We start from the raw sequence: 17,967 nt of genomic DNA on the forward strand, positions 1-17,967 counted from the left end.
TCAATCACTGGGGAAAGACGGGAGAAATGCAGCTGGGAAATTAGGATAAAAAGGAGGCTGCATCCTTTAGCAATTTGAGAGACCCCCAAGGCCTCTCCCTTTATTCAAATAAAGCTACAGAACTTTATTTACTCCTCTGTCTCCTTTTTGGACATAAAACTCTGTCATCGTGAAGTAATTTCCTGACACTAATCCCTAATCTAAACCTGCACTCTCTCTGTCAATTGTGAACCCATTCCCCCTTGTCCTGTCACTACATGCTCTAGTAAATCGCCTTGCCCCGTCTTTCCTCTAAGCTCCCTTCATGCACTGGAAGGCCACGGTTAGGTCACCCCAAAGCTTTTCTTCTCCAGGCTGAACGCTCCCAACTCCCGCAGCCTTTCCCCGCGGGAGAGGCGCTCCATCGCTCTGAGCAGCCCGGTCCCGGTGCCGCTCCGGACAGAGGCCGTGTCCAGCCGGGCCTCTCCGGGCCGCGCTGCGGCTCCTGGGGCGGGCGGAGGCGGCGGCACCCGGCGGCGGAGCAGGCGCGGAGGCCCCGCTGCCCCGGTCCCGCTGCCCCGGCCCCGCTGCCGCGGCCCCGCTGCCCCGGCCCCGCTGCCCAGGCCCCGCTGCCCCGGCCCCGCTGCTCCGGCCCCGCTGCCCCGGCCCCGCTGCCCCGGCCCCGCTGCCCAGGCCCCGCTGCCCAGGCCCAGCGCCCCGCGCCACCCGGCGGAGCTGAGGGCGGGCCGGGCCGGGCCCTCCGCGGGGCCCCTCCTCCAGCGCCAGCGCTGCTTCCTGCCCGGCCGGCGGAGAGCCGGGCGCTGCCGGCGGAGGTAGGCGGGGGACAGGGGAGGCAAAGCAGGGCTCGGCGGGGCGCTGGAGGGCTCTGTCGCTGAGCTCCGTCCGTGAGGGCTCCGCGCCGCCGGCCCGCGGGGCTCGCGTGTGCGGCCGCGCCGCCGCGGGGAGCGAGCGCCGGGGGAGCCCCTGCGGCCGGGCCCGCGCCTCGGGCCGCGCTGCGGGCGCGGCTCTGATGCCCCCAGAGACTTCAGGCCGTGCTGAACCCGATTCAGCTGCACAGAATCCCCGAGTCATTGTGGTGGGAAGGGAGCTCGGAGATCGTCCAGGCCAACCCTCCCGCCCAGGCGGGGTCACCCCGAGCAGGTGACAGGAACGCGTCTAAGTGCGTTTCCAATGAACATCTCATTTCTCCAAGTCACACTGCGGCTGGAACAATGCTTCAGCAGTAGTAAACCTGAAATTGACAGGCAAATAAATAAAGAAATAGCTATAGTGTAATTAAATTTCGGCTATTTGAAAGGATTTATAATTACATTTTATGCTCAGCCTATTCTAGTCATAACATTTTTAATAAATTTTAAAACATTCAGAACATGTTGATTAATTTTAATGAGATGAAATTTTATGTTTTTGCAATGAGTCAGGGAAAACATCTTTAATTTTCAGGCTTAGTTCAGATTTTGAAGATATCACTGCCGTGTGCTGTGCTGAGTACCTCTACAGGGGAACAGCTCTGCTGTTTGTGTTTCTGAATGTCAGCCCTTTCTCTTACCTGAAAGTCTGATTATTGGCTTCAGTATCAGCTGGCTGATGAAAGTGACCTGTAACTTCTTGAATATAGCCTTCAAAACAGAGAAACTGGCTAGGAAATGGGGGGGGGGGGGGGGAATCACTCATAGTTTATAATTAGAAGGACTGTGAATAGGTCTATAAAAATTCAAGGGCAGAGGGAGTTATGGCCAGTCTTTCACAGATGCTTTGTAATTTAGCAGACCAGGTAAGCTGGGTGTCCTAAGTGCCTAGACAGGTTAGGTGCCAAATTTCCTTTTATCTCAGCGGTATGAGATCATTCCCTGCATTTTTAGGCATCTAAGAACCTTGTAAAATCAGCCTCTAGGTCCCTAGAAGTAGTTTGCTCATCTAATGAGTAAATATATTACCTCTTGTGTTAAATAAACCAATTAAGTGCTTTGATTATGTTACATGCTTTGATAAATACACAGAAGAAGAGCAATACTCTTAAGGTCTCAGTTCTTACAAAACAATATTAAAATGCTCTTTTATGCATTTCAACTGAATCCAGGTTGTCTAGCAAATACAAGACTTTCTTACCAACTCCTTGAAACTAAAATCTGAGTAAATATATATTTAGTAACATATTATTACAGTAAATATTTGTAGATATAGTGTATCCTTATGGTTAGGAAAGAAGAGTACGAAATGGTGAGGTGAGAATGGCAGTAAGCATATTTTAACCTTTATCCCACCAAGCAGGAGTAAACCCTTTCTAAGCAAAATAAATGAAAGTTGCAAATGCAGAGCAGGTTGAAACCTGCTGTATTTACTGGTTACTGATGCCAATCATGATTTATACCAGGCAGACCACCTGCTTTGTGGGTTTCAAGTACTAGACCAGGCTCTAAAGGTAGGATTTTCAGAAAGTGATGATTTAGGAGCCAGATGTTGCTCATGCTTACAGGATGTGTATGGACCAGTGATGAGATAGTCTTCCTTTGCAGATGGGAATATCTTGAGTCCCTATCTGTCCACCAGCTGTTACTGAAATAATTGACGGACTTCTGGCCTGTTTTATCAATCAGGTGACATCTTGCACACTGTTTCTTGTGAAGCCATGTTCTTTAGTCTGTCTCAGTGTCTGAGTACCTTGTGTTTGGATTTGCTCCAGTGCTGTTCTCTTATTTCTTGTTAAAGGTGCAGGACACACAGAGCTGTCATTGTATGGTTGAGACAGAAGAAATTGTTGCCTCACATTCTTGTTCATCACCATATAGTGTCCACCATGATACAGACAGGTAAGAGGGTTTAACTCTGTATCTTCACAGCCTGGTGGGTTTGGGATATGCAGTGTGGGTGGGTTCTTGTGCTGTGTACCTGCATGTGTCAGAGATGTTCACTCAGTTACCTCAGTGAGAAGCTGTAAGGAGCAGTGAGGACAGCTCGGTGGTAGGGCAGGCTGGGTGCTGGTGAGAGCGGCTCCTGTGTGGACATTTGGGAAGGGGCTCATTTTTCTCTAAGTGGGAGAGTGAGCTGAGGGATAGGAGGGTTTTTGCATGTCTGAAGTCATCATTTGGTGAAGGCAGAAGTAGGGTGATGAGATGGGAATGTTAAACTGGAAAGAGCTGAAATGAGCTTTACACCATAGAGTTATCTGAGGACCCTCTTCAATTATTTGTATTAGCAGGACTTTCAATGAGTTGGGTACGATGTAATTGTTTTAATTCCTTTAATTATTCTTCTTAATTTTCCTTCAGCATTTTTCTTCTCAAGAAAACCTGCTGGTTGCAGGTTCAAAGTTGAGGTGTTGTAACATGATTTTACCATTCCCTTTGGATGGAGAGAGCAGGAGCATTGCTCACTTTGTTCCCCTGCCCTTGGGGTGAAAGTGAGAGAGAGAGCATCACCTAAACTACAGAATCTAAAACTTGGGGTGAGTGTCTGGGGAGACCACAAAGACATAAGGAAAGCAGCCACTGAATTGCAACAGAATAAAAACATTACACAGCAAAGCTTGGTTTCTCAGCAACTTCACGTTCTAGAACTCTTGTGTTTGTTTTTTTCCCTTGAGATGCTGAAGATTCTTGGTACCATGTGAAGCCAGTAGGAGCTGTGGGGACTTAGCACCTTTGAAAGCTGCACATAATTTTATGGATGTTGACATTTCTATCCCTTCATTAGACCAAATCCAGTATTTTACAATCCTGATGTTTCCTAATGTCTGGGTGAATTCACTAGAGAACGGTTTGGTGCTAGAATCAAATTGCAAATTAAGTTACTTGTCAGTTGCAACATCAGAGTTTATGAATGTTTTTGGCTGTCATGTGATTGTACCTCTAACACACAAAGTTTACAGTTCCTTCTGTGCTGTTCTGGGGTAGGATCCTTGCTCCTTTGTAGCACCACTGGCATTTTGCAACATGGAACATACCTATCTTCCTCTTCTGCTTGCTTGTGATTCTGATCAATGGGTTGATGTCAGATGCAACTTTGTGCACATTCTTGTAGTTGTCTTCTTACAGACCTTACCAGTCTGTGAGGTGTCAGAGGTTTGCAGCTGCTTTATAAGCCTTTTGTTTGTCTTCCTGAGTGAGCTGGCTAGCTGCTGACAGTCATTTAGGTTTTTTTTTGTGGGGGCTGCTTATCCTAATATCAGGTTAAACACTGTTGTGGTGTATCTGTGCTGCAACTTGTTAGTGTATTGTCAAAATATCCTTTAATGGCCTGTGGTGTGTGGTTAAATAAATATCCGCTCACTGAAAATTGCCTGATTGATCATCTTGATTTTTAATTGGAACTTAATTGAATTTTTTCAAGGAATTCATAATTCTATGTGCCAGAAGTAGGAATCTGGGATTACTTTACATGTTAGGACATGGTTTGTGCTTCTACTAGTGGTCTGTATGTAGAAGAAGTCTTAAAAACCCTTCTTTGTGCTGTCCCTCAGGTGTTCATTAATGTTCTCTGCAGGACTTAAATTATAGTGAATATGGCAAGAGTTTATAGAAATATTTGTTAGAGTTTGGAGAAAATGAGTGCTCCTTGTAAAGTCTTTGAGAGTTTTGGGTGTGATGCTCACATCCAGAATTAAGCAGGAGCCACTCTGCTATGCCAAGCACCTTGTTCAGTCAAGCCAAAAAAGCCCAAATAAATGTTAATTTTGTGAGTAGAAATTTCCTTTGGGGAAATTGTGAGGGGAGTGAAATGGTCAGTAATTTAATATGAGAAAACTACTTTCAGTTTCTTAAGTCCCAGTAAGTTTCTGCTTTATCTTGAGGCTGATTAATGAGTTACCAATGTGCTTGCCACAAATTCGTTCGCAGAACACCAGAAAGCAGCGTGAGTACTACTTTCATTATGCTCTGGATATTTTTAAAGTCAACTGCACTTTGAAGCTAGTTATTTCAGAGTGTTTTATTTGTCCAGAGAAGCCAGGGGTGGTTGGTCACCTTTGCCATGGCACCGTGAGTGTTGGCCGTGTGGAGGATGGTAATGCAGGTGGACTTTGGGCAGCCAGCTTCAACCCAGTGCAGGAAGCTTGTGCTTCAGCTGTGGGCATGTCTGCTCAACAAACATCATTTCCCATCTCTTACAATTAAATTGCTTTAGGAAATTGTATCCGTTTGAGGGGGCAAAGCTGATCTCTTACTATCAGTGAGAGCCCTGTATTATCAGCTCTCCTACTTGTGTTGTCCCACCCATGCTGCAGAACCTTCACGCTCTGGAGAACTTATTGTGAGACATTCACTGAATTTAGCCCAGAGAAGAGATGGAAATTGATTTCAGCACATTGTGCTAGTCTGAGAACATGCCACAGAGGTGAAGCACAAGCACAAATCAGTTTCTGAGAGGAGGGAGTGGATCCTGCAGCACTTCAGACTGTTCAGGGCTCATGTGAATGTCACTCTAGGTGGAAAGCTGCTCACCTTTTGTTAGAAAGGTAAAAACAAACTCTTCATTGTCTCATTTTCCATCATTCCCAGGCCTGGCATGGGAGCTGTACTAGTTGTGTATTTTGGGGTTTTTTCCTTACTGCTCTAGGACAGACAGAGCATTTGTTCATTACTTGGAGCTTGAGCCCTATTGAATGAGATTATTTGTAGCTCTGGAAGCAGAGTGTGTCACTCTGCTGTCACTAGCCAGCACACACTGCCATTCTGAGCCACTGCTGTGTCACCAGCCTGCCAAAAACCCAAAAGCAGCAGTGGTAAAATGATGAACTTGGATGTTTTCTTTAGACTGGCACAAAGATGAATGAAGTAGTGAGAGAAATCAACTATTTGATGAATTTCCTACTGTGCCTCTTTGCAGCTATGGAGCATATGTGGTCCCTTCCCAAAACCAAGACTTTTGTTCAGTGTCAGCAGTGCTTGGATCCTGCCGTGACATGGATGATTTGCACTCAGCCATTTTAGTGCAAAAGAAAGCTTTCTCTGTTGCAGTAGTTAATTTTTAATATGAAAAATTTTAATATGAAAAATAGTGTGATACCACTCCACTTTTGCTTTGCACTGAGGAGATCTGTTCAGGAAAGACTCTAAAACAGGTTGGTTTGGGCTGAGAAAGTATTGCATACACACAGGGATAAGAGGTTTTCTAGAGGCTGAAAAAAACCCAAATGCTCATCTGTTCTATAGTGCTGACATTACATGTACAATAAGAAATCTGCAACTTGTGTATATGTGATTTTATTTTTAGTACTATTGAATACTCTTTGTTTGTTTTTGATTATCCTTGGAAGCCCTTTCCTCAGCTGAGGTGCATGGTGGGAAGTATTTAGGTAATGAGCATCAGCAGCAAGTGAATGAGGTGAAGTTTTGGTCTCAGAGTGCTTGTTCTCTGGGACAGGTCTCGGTCCCTTGCTGAGAACATGTGACAGCATTTTACAAGCTGGGGTCCTGAGTCTCTGCTTCATCCTACATGAGACTCTTCAGGCATCTCTGCTCTGAGTCCTGACTGCCTTATCCATCCACCCCTACGTTTCTGATGGCCTGACTCAAGAGCACCCTGAGCACTACATGTCCCAGTACCAGCTCTCTCCTCCAACACTTCCTCAGGGACTTCTTGGTTGCTACAGACAACTTCAGAAATCAGCATGAGTATTTAAACATGTAACAAAGCAGGGAGAAGAACTGATATGTGAAAATAATTAACTGATTTGTGGTAAAAATTAGGACAATAAGAAGATACATGAGAGATTCATCAATTATGATCTACTAGTTGTGGTATAGTGAAGCTCTGTCATTTTTCTGGAGCTTTGTGTGATGCTGAACACACATGAGAGTTGCTCAAGCCAAAAGCAATGTACTGAAGAATTTGATATTGTAGAATTCGATATTAAATTTGTCATAAACCTGTTTTTTTCTTATCTAACCTGAGATCTCATTGGCAGTTGTAATAACTTTCAGTAATTACTGTAAAGAGTTGTTTTCTGAGAATCGAAACAGAAAGCAAATACAATTTCCTGTATTTGACCTTAAATACCAGGGTTTTGTTCTGCTCAAGTTCATTTAGCAGCCGGGTTTAGTCTCAGTTGCAGCGGTCAAAAGATCAGTTACAACATCTTCTGCAGGATTTGGACTCGCCGAGATGCCGATCCGTGTTGATGATGTGATGGCACTGCTCAGCCATGTTGCCAAGGTGAAGGGCATGAAAGCTGCTGTCATACATTCTGGCCGAGGAGCTCTGCTGACAGGAGCATCAGCCTTTTTGGGGGGGCTGCTGGGAGGCCCACTTGGAATTGCTGCCGGTAAGTGTGCTTTGCTTTGGGAACGAGAGGGTGGTTAAATCCCTGAGTGGAGAAATGAGGAGGTCTGAGTAGGAGGTGTGGGTTGAAGGAAAGGAGCATTCAGTATTGTGCTTTCCTGCTGTGATGGGGGGTTGAAGGTGAATAAGCCTTAGCATGGGGCAGGATCATTTTCCAAATTGGTTTACTAAAAATTATGCTTATTGCTGTATTTTAAAAGCTCCTGATATCCACGTCCTGATGAACTTGGTTTTTATCTGCTAGTTGCATTATTCCCTGTGACTTTGCTTTTCTTCTTGTTATGGAAAGTTACAGGAAAGCCAAAGTCTAGTAGTAAAGAATTGTCTCTCCTCTGGAATTAAGAGTTGTCTAGTTTGGAAGCTGCCTTGTCACTGAAGGCATGTGGACCCTTGAGTGCTGAGCAGTTGAATATCCTGTGAGCAGTTGCAGGAATTTCACAGGCTTAGTGATTCTGGAGTGAATTGCAGTGTGTTTTCATCAGGTTGAGTTACAAAAACAAGCAAATAATTTGGGAGGAGTGATAGCAGAAAATGCAAAGTGCAGCTGTGTATTTACTCCTATTACAGGTACAAAACTTAATTAATAGCCAGAATAATATTTTGACAAATATATGACTGAAGTTATCAGGAACAGAGAAGGGAAATTTAGCTTTTGTAAAAACTTCATAAGCTTAAAATCTGAAGTAAAGGTAATAATGGAAGTGGCCTCATTCTTGAGTGAGATGAAGAGAAATACTGAAGTTATTCTTGGATGTATTTTCTCTTTTAAGTGTTTGTTTAAGCTTTCATAGTGTCTCCCAGTCTTGCTTGATGTTCTTTAGCCACTGAGGAAGGCACTGGAACAAGTATACCTATTACTTTATACTGAAAGTATACAATAATAAGCATATATAATAAGAGTAATAAGTACTAACTGAACTAAAAGCCATGACTCAATTACTGTGCAACTGAATCATAACCCTCTCATTTGACTTTTAAACTTGGAAAGGTAAATAAGCCAAATAACTTTAGGACAGTTAGAGAGACATTTACAATCAAGTGCACTTTCATTTGCTCAGACAGCCTGGATAGGTGTGTGACTGGGTGGCCAGGGTTGTCCCTCTTGCTGCTTTGCACCAGGAATGTGGATGAGGTACCTGCCATGTGCAGCATTGCTGGAGAAGCTTGCAGTCATCATGCTTCCCAAGGACTGCCTGCTCTGAGCACAGTGGACTGTGGGCTTGTTGCTTGGGGAAAAAAGTGTGATTGTATAACAAATCTTGTCTCGATGGACGAGGAGCTTAGACATCAATACTTCCAGTGGCTTTTGCATTAAGTGCCCCTAAATCAGTTATTGATGTTCTCATAAAAATCCCTTGAAGATGAATTCAGCCATGGTAGACTTTCAAGTATTTTTGTGGTATCATGGGGAAAATTGCGAACTGAGTAAAAGCTGCAAATTAAGAATTTTTGTCTAATGAAAAACTGCATCCCTGTGAGTGCATAGGTGACTTTGTAGGAACAGTCACTGGGCTGGCAGTTTTGGTGGCAGGGTCAGTTCTGCCAGCTCTATTGTGAGAGTCACTTCTTTGCCTTCCTTGCCTTCCTGTGCATGGGGTGTGCATGTGGTAGGTGAAAGCCTGAAGGTGTCTAATGGGTTGGGTCTCTGAGCACCTGCAGGGCTTCATGTGTGTAGGAGGCTGCAATGTGTGACTCTTAAAGAAGCAGAAAGCTTTGATCAGTCTGGGAGTATCTGGTAAGAGATTATGACACTGATAAGGCCACTGATGTTCTGGTGTTTTCCTTGAGCAAGATTTTATTTAGCAGTAGAGCTTACCCTAAGAGAGCGTCCCAAGGAGTGTTTTGTTTCTGGTTTCTAGCCTGAAACTATTAGTGTTGATTGTATAAAGGGTTTCTTTATGATTATTGTGGATGTAAAGAGCTTTTAAAATCCTTTTTGGTAATTTGGATATCATGTATAAATCTAGTTAAAGCAGACACATATACAACTCTATGTTGATTTCTAATCAAGGTGGGAACATTGTTGGTGAAGGCTGTGGATAGAATTTCAGGCTTTAACATTAACTGGTAAAGAGTAATGATTGATTCACTGTCTTTCCTAGGAGGAGCAGTGGGTGGATTGCTTGGATGGGCAACTTCCGGACAGTTCAAGTCAGTCCCTGAGATTTTAATGGAATTGCCTGCTGCTGAGAAGCAGAAACTCTGTGCTGAAGCCATGGCTGTTGTCAAGAACTTACACTGGACTGATGCTGCTCAGCTGATTGGTTTTGTAATGGCAAATCCTACTCTCACAGACAAGGTGTTACAAGTGCTGACCACTTACCTTACCAATGAGATAAAAGCACAAGTCAAGTATGGAGAATAATCCTCTGCAGAGCAGGATTTTTATGCTGGAACAAATTTTACTCCGATAGTTGCAAATCTTCAACACAACAATTACTAGTTATCAGTACTAATTATAAATATATGCTGAACTAAGTAATTCCGGGGTGCTTGGTTTTGGTGTTTGGGGTTTTTTTAATTTTTATCATTATCATTTTTTATTTGTGTGGATTTATAAAGATAATATTAGGTTACTGCATTATCCTGACACTGACTTGCTCTGTAATTTTGGATTGCTCTGCACTAGGACTGATTCAAAACACTGAAGGGAATCATTCTGCTCTTAGGCCAATGTGCCACTTGTGAAAATACTCAAATTTTTAGGAGACTTGGTTCTATTTGTTGAAGTGATTTGACTTTTTTCCCCTGTGAATGATGGATAAGGTGCCAAAGTAGCTGGGGCACTTTGAAGAATTTTACCTCTTGTTTGTTTCAGCCCTGCAAAGGAAAGTTTTATCATGAAGTATGTTACTCTACTGTGAATTTCAAGGACTCAATCCATACTTTGTTAGTCACATTTTTATTGTAATTCTTGAGTTATCTTTTTATGTAAGAAGTGAGCAAATACTTAAACAAGATTTCAAGTAACATGAAAACAAACTGTGAATACTGTCAATTCAATTTTCACCAAGGTGCTGTGCCCTAGAACCGGGAGGGGGTGGCAAGCATTAAAAAAATGTGAAGCTGAATCTTCCAGTTTTACATTAGTCCCAGGATTAAGGTTGTTATTTCAGCATTGGTTTCTTGATTGAGTCTGTACAGCTGGTCCTCTGTTTTCATTAAAGTATTCATAAGAAGCCTCATAGTGATCTGTGTGTTGCTTTAAAATAAATGAACCCTTTAAGAGCTCAGGCAGGCCTGTAGTGGGCACCCAGCAGTTGGCAGCAGCAGTGCTGCTGGGGTGGGGTGATGTGCCAGCACCAAATGCCATGGTGCTGAATGTCCCAGACACTTGTTCACACTGGGTTTCAGGGCAAGTAAGACAAGTTTGTAGGTATAAAAATGTGCAGGTGTGCCTTCTTTTTATGTAAAGCCAAGAGAAACTGCTCTGACAAGTTCATTTTTTTTTTGCCTAAAATAAAGATCTATCTGTGTGTGTGTGATGATGTTTCTACAAGTTAAGGTTTAAATGGTAAAGCTTTAAACTCAGAAGCTGCTGTTGCATGCATTTGATCAATTTACTTCTGCAGGTACCATTTGCCTTTGATAAATTCAGTGGAGTGCAGGGCAGTGACTGTTCCCAGCATTTGATCACACTTTTTCAGTGATGTGAAAAGGAGGTGGAAATGAATGGTAAGTGGGCACTCCTAACCTTGTCAGAGTTTCATAATGCCAAGCCTGAAATCAGTGGGGTCTCAGTTTCATTGGGAGATTACACATGCTGCAACTTTTAAAAGATTTTAAAAACTTTATTCATGTAAAAATACTACTTTCATGAATGCAGTTACTTTCATTTGCAATTTTCTGGTTATTTCACAAATTAAATTCAGTCTTTCCAAAACAACACACTGCTAGCAGTGGCAGATGATTGAACAATCCAGTGGGATGGAGTTGACATCCTATGCTCAGCTGTTCAAACCCGGAAAGAACGGAGTTGACAACTGATTGTAAAGCAGGCCATAGGAAAAAATGGGGATTCCACTTCATCTGTGATAGTATTTAGTATTTAAACAGACCTTTACAAGTTTCAGACATCAATATCATGACCCCCATTTTACAAGTATTCATAAATTTGGGCCCAAACATAGGTAGTGAATTGATTTTTATCACTTGTTTCAGTGTAATAGATGTGGATGGAGTTCAGATCATTTTACCCTGATCCTTTGCCCTCCTATGATACTCTAAGAGTATTCTTTGAAATGCTTTTTATTATACCCTTAGAAATTGTAAACCAATTAGAATGACACTCTTTTAGCCTTCACTGTGGTATAAAAGGGGCATGTGTCATATGGATTGCAGCAGAACTTGGGTCCAAGCAGTTCAGAGTTCTGTACAGACCAGTTGTAGCTTATGTCAAGCCCCACTTCTGCTGAGCTGCTGGGAAGCTTTATGGCACAGAGGAGCATGCTCTTAGTCATTACAATAAATTTAACTTTTAGAGGTATTCAGATGACTGGAGTAGAGAAGAAGAACCAGAAGAAAGGAATTGAATTCCATTTGTTCTCTGTATATTTAACAGGTTTGATGATCTTAGAGCTCCTTGGAAGGTGGCAGGTAGCTGTTTTCAAAGTGGCAGCAATAGGTCTGGAGACTGATCTGAAACACATTTCACTACTGGCAATGGAAGAACAGAAATGAGCTCAAGTGCTCGTCTCACGTGAGTTTGGACTTAAGAGAATTAGGAAATGACCATTCCTGATGGACGCCCTGATACTGAACTGCTGAGGGAGAGAATGAGCATGGCAGCCACAAAGATGTTGTTGTTTGTGTTTCAGTGCTTTATAACAGTTTATGTTGCTGAATGCTGCAGGAAGAGCAAATTGCATCTTTAGTGCTCTGACTGCAGCCCCATGCTATCGTATTGAGGTCACCATGATTTTTGATCTGTAGCCTTAAGTGGGAATTTGGGCGAGTTAAAAGCACCCTTCGGCAGATTTGATCATCTGAGGGAGAAGAGCAGCTGCACAAGAGTGTTTTAATATCCATCTGTTGCTGTTCTTTGGTAGAGACATGGCTGTCCACCACTGCATCCCTTGTTGGTGTTGGAAACAGCCACAGGCGGGGGATGGCATCTTCTGAAATCCATTCCAGCTGCATAATGTCCAGGCTGAGTGTGAGGCACTGCCATTGCCTAGGAAACGAGGTAAGACAGTGCCAGCAGTTTTGGGAAGCAGCTGAAAGAGTCACTGTGGGGAGATGTACATATTTATATAAAGAAACCATCTGCGATGCTGATTATTAACCTGGTTTGGTTGTAGATGTGACAGAATCAAGCTAGGTTTTCACTGGCAGATGGTGTATTTTTAGTTAAAAATTCTTTTTTCTTTGTTTTTTTGTTTTTTAGCTTTCTGATTTCAAAATAGAAAGCAACACAAAGTGTTCTGTTAGCAAGGACAGGGACTAGATATGCTTTTTTAAAAGGCAGTCCTGAATTCAGATACAGATTAGTAATTGAGATGTGCCATCTAGTGGCAATTACATTAATTCTTAAACTCAGCCTCTCAAGGCTGCCTCAGCATCTGGATAACACAGTTAGTTACCTTTTTCTATGAAAAGTAAGGCTGCATTATTTTTTTGCTCTTGCTCTGTCAAATTTCTAGCTTTAGTGAATTTGTATCAGACTAAAAATATCAGCCCAGCTACAGACTAGACTAGAATTTATATGCATTCCCTGCTGAAGTTGGCTCTTTGGTGATTATCATATGTGAGCTGTAACAGCACAAATATTTACTGCAGCTGCATGTCACATTTAATTACAGTGAGAAAATACAGAATCAGGCAGAGGAGGGCAGTTTACTTCTTGATTACTGAAGGACAAGTGGATTTTGTGAGCTGAGCAGCAGCCAGTTTGCAAAGGCAGACTGTCCACAATGGAACTGGCAAGCCAGTGAGGAGTTTGTTACCTGGAGGGCTGCATTTCCTTCTGTCCCACAAAGGAGGGTGGCTCTTGGCTCAGCCTGTTCACATCCCATTTGTCACATCATCTCTCACCTCTTAGGCAGTATGAAAAGTAACAGGGATTAGCATTCCGTGGGCAGCTTTTCCAAGGAGAGCCTCTCTCCGTGCGGGGCTGCACACCCGCACCTGCAGAGGGCTTTTCTGGGCAGAGCATTCCCAAAGGAGACGGTCTCCCCTCTCCCAAGGCTGCTGGCAGGAGGGGGTGCTGTGCAGCCACCTGTGCGGGGGCACACACTCCTGTCCTTGTCCTTCCTTTCCAGGGTGACTGCTGCCCTGCCCGTGCCTGCTGGCTGGGGAGCTGCTCTGCTGCCTGACACCTTTGTGTCACCTCCAGGCTGGGGGCTCCATGTCCTCCTGCAGCTTGCTGGGTGGCTTGGGACACTCACCCAGCTTCCCCTGGGTGTGAGGGGGCGAGGACAGCACCCAGCTGCTGCTGGGGGGCTGTGTGAGCTGGCTGATGGTAACTGGGGTGCGATACTGCCAGCGTGCTCTTAGCGTTTGTTTCTCAGCATCATCTCAGATGGTTCCAGAAGTGTGGTGTGTGGTACTATGTGTTGTAGCCTGGTTACAGGCTGCTGTGCCCTGGCAGAACTCTTGCCTTTCTCATAATTTATTGTCCCTCACAATTTATAGCTCTTGCCATATGTGCTCCAGCACGTGGGGCACAGGTGGGGTGGAACGTCTGCCATCACCTGCTCCCACCAACATTCACCTCTGTAGGGAGGAAACCCTGTGCTTCAGAGGGCTGGGTGGGCCAGGATAGCTGCTCTTTTGAGGTACAATTCTGTTTAGCACACATGGCATAAAGCTGTTGAGACCCAGTGTGTGTCCATATTTCTTTCAGATGACACCCTTCTGATGATTGCAACCCAGAGAAGATGAGCATGCCTTTTCTCACTTTGGCTGGTTTACAGGAAATTAGGGCTACAGAACTCACTGAAAGATTATAGGAAGGGGATTGTAGAGTCATTAAGCAATTTGATTTTCCACAGCCATACTCTCATGGCATACCTGCTTAGAGGGTCTGGCCAGGTTTACTTGTGCACCTGGAGGATGAGTCAAATCCTCACTTCATCTCCTGGTTCTTGATTGTCAATGATTAGCCAGCTTTTTTGACAAATCTCCTCTTTCTTTTAGGATATCTTTTATATCCCACTGCTCCTGCCTTCCTGTGAGCCCCTTGGCCTGTTGGGCCGACAGGAAGACTGGCATATGTGGCTTGCTGAAACTCCTGCAACTGTGCTGCTGTCAGTGCAGGGCCTTGTTCAGGAGCTGCCTGCGCTGTGTTCTCACATGTGGGGCCCTCTGGGGCTGGGCAGCAGGAGTGAATCCTCCATTTGATGGAATGGCATCCCTCACTATCCAGAGAGGCCTCTCTGATAATTGTTCTGGTGCTTTCACATACATACACTTCCAGTCACTTGTTCCAGAATTAATATTTCTGTTAAAAACTGTGCAGATTCATGTGGATATTAAATGTTCCTGTTTTTCCCTCGCAGAGCTGCAGCAGCTCCAGCAGTGCTCACTGGTGACACAGGGCAGGCCCAGGGGTTTGATCCTGTGTAGCTGCAGTGGTAGGACCTGCTGAGCTCTGTCTTCACCAGCGGTTTGGCAGTGCTGGTGCAGCCAGAGGATGTAAAAGCAATGTGTTTTTCCCCCCAACTAAAAGCTCTTACAGAGAAAGCAATAGCTTACACTGTCCCTGCTTGATCAGCTGATGTATAACTCCAGACTAATTGAGTAGCAGCCTTTCAGCTGGGTTGGAAAGCTTTTAAAAAACCAAAGGCCTTTGCATTGAAGTGAACTAAAGCTATTAGCCCCTAATTAAAACATGAGGTTTCATCTTTACCTTTCTAGACATCACAGAAATCTATGTATTTTTCAGGCTGTAAGCCAGAAATCAAACATTCATCATGTAATTGCAGTAAGTGTGGGCTAATACTTCTCATTAAGTGTGATTTATGAATTCCAGAATCGCCTACGAGGTAAATATATAAAATTATTCTGAAGTCTGCAGAAATTAAGGTATTCATTTCTTTGGATGACTGTTCAGAAGGAAGAATTTAATGTGAACATTACAGCTTTCAACATTCAGTACAGACACTGCATTTGGACACCTGTACCTCTGAGTCACTGCTCATCTTTCACCTGAGCTCACCCTTCAGCTGTCAGCAGGGAAAGCAGTGTGGCTTTGAGGCAAGCCCATTCTGCTGGGCCTTAGAAGATCTATCACCTTCTCTGGCTCTTCTGCTTGTTTGCTGGGTGACCTTGAGTAACTCCTCATCTAGATCCTGAATGCGCTTTTTGTTAAACACTTTGTAATCTATCAGTAGGAAATGGTGTGTTACAGAAATGTGATAGCTCTGTTCTATAGCTAACCAATCTCTGATCCTGCAGTCAGGACACGGGCATCAAAGAAGGAATGTAATAAATGTTAGTAGAGGTTCACAGCAATCAGGACAAAGAAGGAACTGCTAAGTTTTGAAATGTAGCAACTTTCTTTGTGGCAGGGGAGTGAAAGATTTACACTGATGTTTGACCTTAACTAATTAGACCCTGTACAGGAGTGTCTAACAGGATGCAAATGTTTTGTATTCCTTATTTCCTGCTCAGCTTCAGTAGGCAGGAGTGATTTAGGGTGAAATTAAATCTGTCCTATGCTCTGACATGCTGCTTTGGAGTAGAGCACTCTCAGATTACTTTGTGCATGTAATCTGCAGACAGAATGAAGGGTTTGTTATTTCTGTATCAGTCAGTGAGACATGATGAATAATCTTTGTAATTTGGGTTCATTCTAAACACACAAAAGCTTTGAAGGTCTTATTTTTACCTCGCCCTGCTGCAGCTCCCTGAGCAGCTCCTTGTGCTGAAATATTAAGGCAAAATAATTGGAGAATCAGAATCAGCTCCTGAACATTTACAGAGATCTGAGTGTTTGTAGTGGGGGAGACCATGGAGCCAGTGGAGGTGTGTGTTTAGCCTCAACTACACCACCCCAGGTGCTGGCATTCCCTCACAGCTGGAGGAGATCTGCCTCTCCTTACAAAGTGGGTAAAGCCTGGCCTGGCTGTAGGTAAACTCATTCTTCTGATATTGGTATAGATTTCCAAAATTAGTTTTTGTTCTCACCCAGCTAACTGTCCAATGGATATTTCCCCTCCATTTCTGCCCTCTCTCTGGCAGACAATTCTGCTCGATACCAATAGAAGTTTTCTGCAAGAAAGGAGCCCAGGGCAGCTCTGATTTTTGATTGCTATCTGCATTTACCCAAAACTCTGTAGCTCTACAAATCCTACTCTTTTGGGGAAAAAATGAGGGGCCCATCTCACTTTTCTACCTTGCTCTTCCAGGTAAATTTTAAACCCTACATAACTAGTTTTTCAAAATCCTAAGTTAAAAAATTTACTCCCTTTTAGACCAGTGAAGGAAAGCTGAATGTAATATTCGAGCTTGAGAGAGACAGGGTGCAAGAGCAAATGTTCTTGCAAGGGATAGAGAAAAATGGGTCAGAAAATAGTAGATTGAAGCAGAACACTTGCTGAAGTATCAGTGGGAATCATCTGCCTGCTCTGCGCCTGTCTGTGAGCCACAGTTCATACAGCAGACTTTGACCAAACTGCAGTTTATTAATGGCTTATGCAGGAACAAAGTCAGTAATAAAAGGCTAACTAGGGTGGTGGTGAAGAAGGCTCCTGGATATGATTTTGCTGGCTTCCATAAAAAGGGGCTTGCATGCTTTTTCCCAGCCATTCTCTCCAGGAATCTGTGTATAAAAATATTTGTTCCATAACCACAGTGAGCAGCCTCCCATCGCCTGGCAGCAGCCTGCATACTTGAGGCTTTTTGCTGTCTGAAGTTTAACTCTGCAGGAGCCTGTGCTGACTCTGAGTCTGATCCTAATTTCAGACTTTCATGTTCTCAACCCGGGCCCGTGAGGCTGGGGCTGCTGACAATGGCAGCAGCACATCCCTGGTGAGTATGGGGTGAAGATCAGCCTTCACATTGTGCCACTAATGGTAAGTACCAGCAAGGATAATCGGGAGCACTCTTGTAGTGCTTTACGTCTTCAAAGTGCTCTGCTCTTACTAATTAGGCTGCCTTGTGACAAAGGTATGTATTTGTGCTGTACCTAATGTAATTGTGCTGTATTGTTACGCCATAGACCAAGATTGGATGGTGTCTGCAGATAGCAATCAGGAAATCAATTAACCAACTATTGGCTGCTCACACCCCAGCAACCCAGCCAGCTTCAAAGCTGCCCCACGTCCTTTGGTTAGCCTTGGCCTGTTTTTGGGAGCCTGGATATTCCTGGAAAGCTGCACGTGCCAAGTGTTGAGCGATGTGGCTGCGGTGCACAGCTCCGTTTCCAGCCGCATCATCCCTCAACCCTGCCCAGAGGATGCAGTCCCGGTGCTCCTGAGTTAAACCCAGGCGCTGCTGGGCTTAGCCAAAGAGCTCAGCTCTGTGCTGCTGGTGCTGTGTCCCAGATCATCCTGCTGTGTACAGGTCACAAAGGACACGCTGTGCAGTGCCACCACAGCGAGGAACAGAGGGGATGCTCTACCTGCAAGGTTTCAAAACCTTACTGGGCAGCACAGGCACCCTCCCACAGCACCCCAGTGCCTGCCAGCAGCTGTAAACATTGCCATGAGCCTGCAGTCCTGGTATTGGGAAGTGGCACATAACCCT

General features: G+C 44.2%; 1 protein-coding gene across 4 annotated transcripts; it reads left to right on the forward strand.

Moving 5' to 3' along the window:
- The first annotated feature begins 692 nt into the window (after positions 1-692).
- On the forward strand, positions 693-10,457 carry C12H19orf12 (chromosome 12 C19orf12 homolog). 4 transcript variants are annotated; one of them, XM_086848223.1, is made up of 5 exons: positions 772-812; positions 2,517-2,597; positions 2,710-2,810; positions 7,085-7,261; positions 9,381-10,457. In XM_086848223.1, the coding sequence occupies exons 3-5, from the start codon at positions 2,798-2,800 to the stop codon at positions 9,641-9,643; spliced, it is 453 nt and encodes a 150-aa protein (XP_086704349.1). In that variant the 5' UTR covers positions 772-812; positions 2,517-2,597; positions 2,710-2,797; the 3' UTR covers positions 9,644-10,457. The 4 variants fall into 4 exon arrangements, with proteins under 4 accessions (XP_086704350.1, XP_086704349.1, XP_023790587.1 ...); XM_086848224.1 differs by lacking the exon at positions 2,517-2,597 and having other exon boundaries at positions 693-812; XM_023934819.2 differs by lacking the exons at positions 772-812; positions 2,517-2,597; positions 2,710-2,810 and adding an exon at positions 3,311-3,445.
- The last annotated feature ends 7,510 nt before the right edge of the window (positions 10,458-17,967 follow it).

This window comes from Cyanistes caeruleus, chromosome 12 (genome assembly GCF_971803275.1).
Source record: "Cyanistes caeruleus chromosome 12, bCyaCae1.hap1.1, whole genome shotgun sequence".
NCBI lineage: Eukaryota > Metazoa > Chordata > Aves > Passeriformes > Paridae > Cyanistes > Cyanistes caeruleus.

Coding starts and splice junctions, on each gene's coding strand:
- C12H19orf12 (XM_023934817.2), top strand. CDS start 4,809: ATGTGCTTGCCACAAATTCGTTCGCAGAACACCAGAAAGCAGC. Junction 4,852..7,084: donor GCAGAACACCAGAAAGCAGC/GTGAGTACTACT, acceptor CATCTTCTGCAG/GATTTGGACTCGCCGAGATG. Junction 7,262..9,380: donor CCCACTTGGAATTGCTGCCG/GTAAGTGTGCTT, acceptor TGTCTTTCCTAG/GAGGAGCAGTGGGTGGATTG.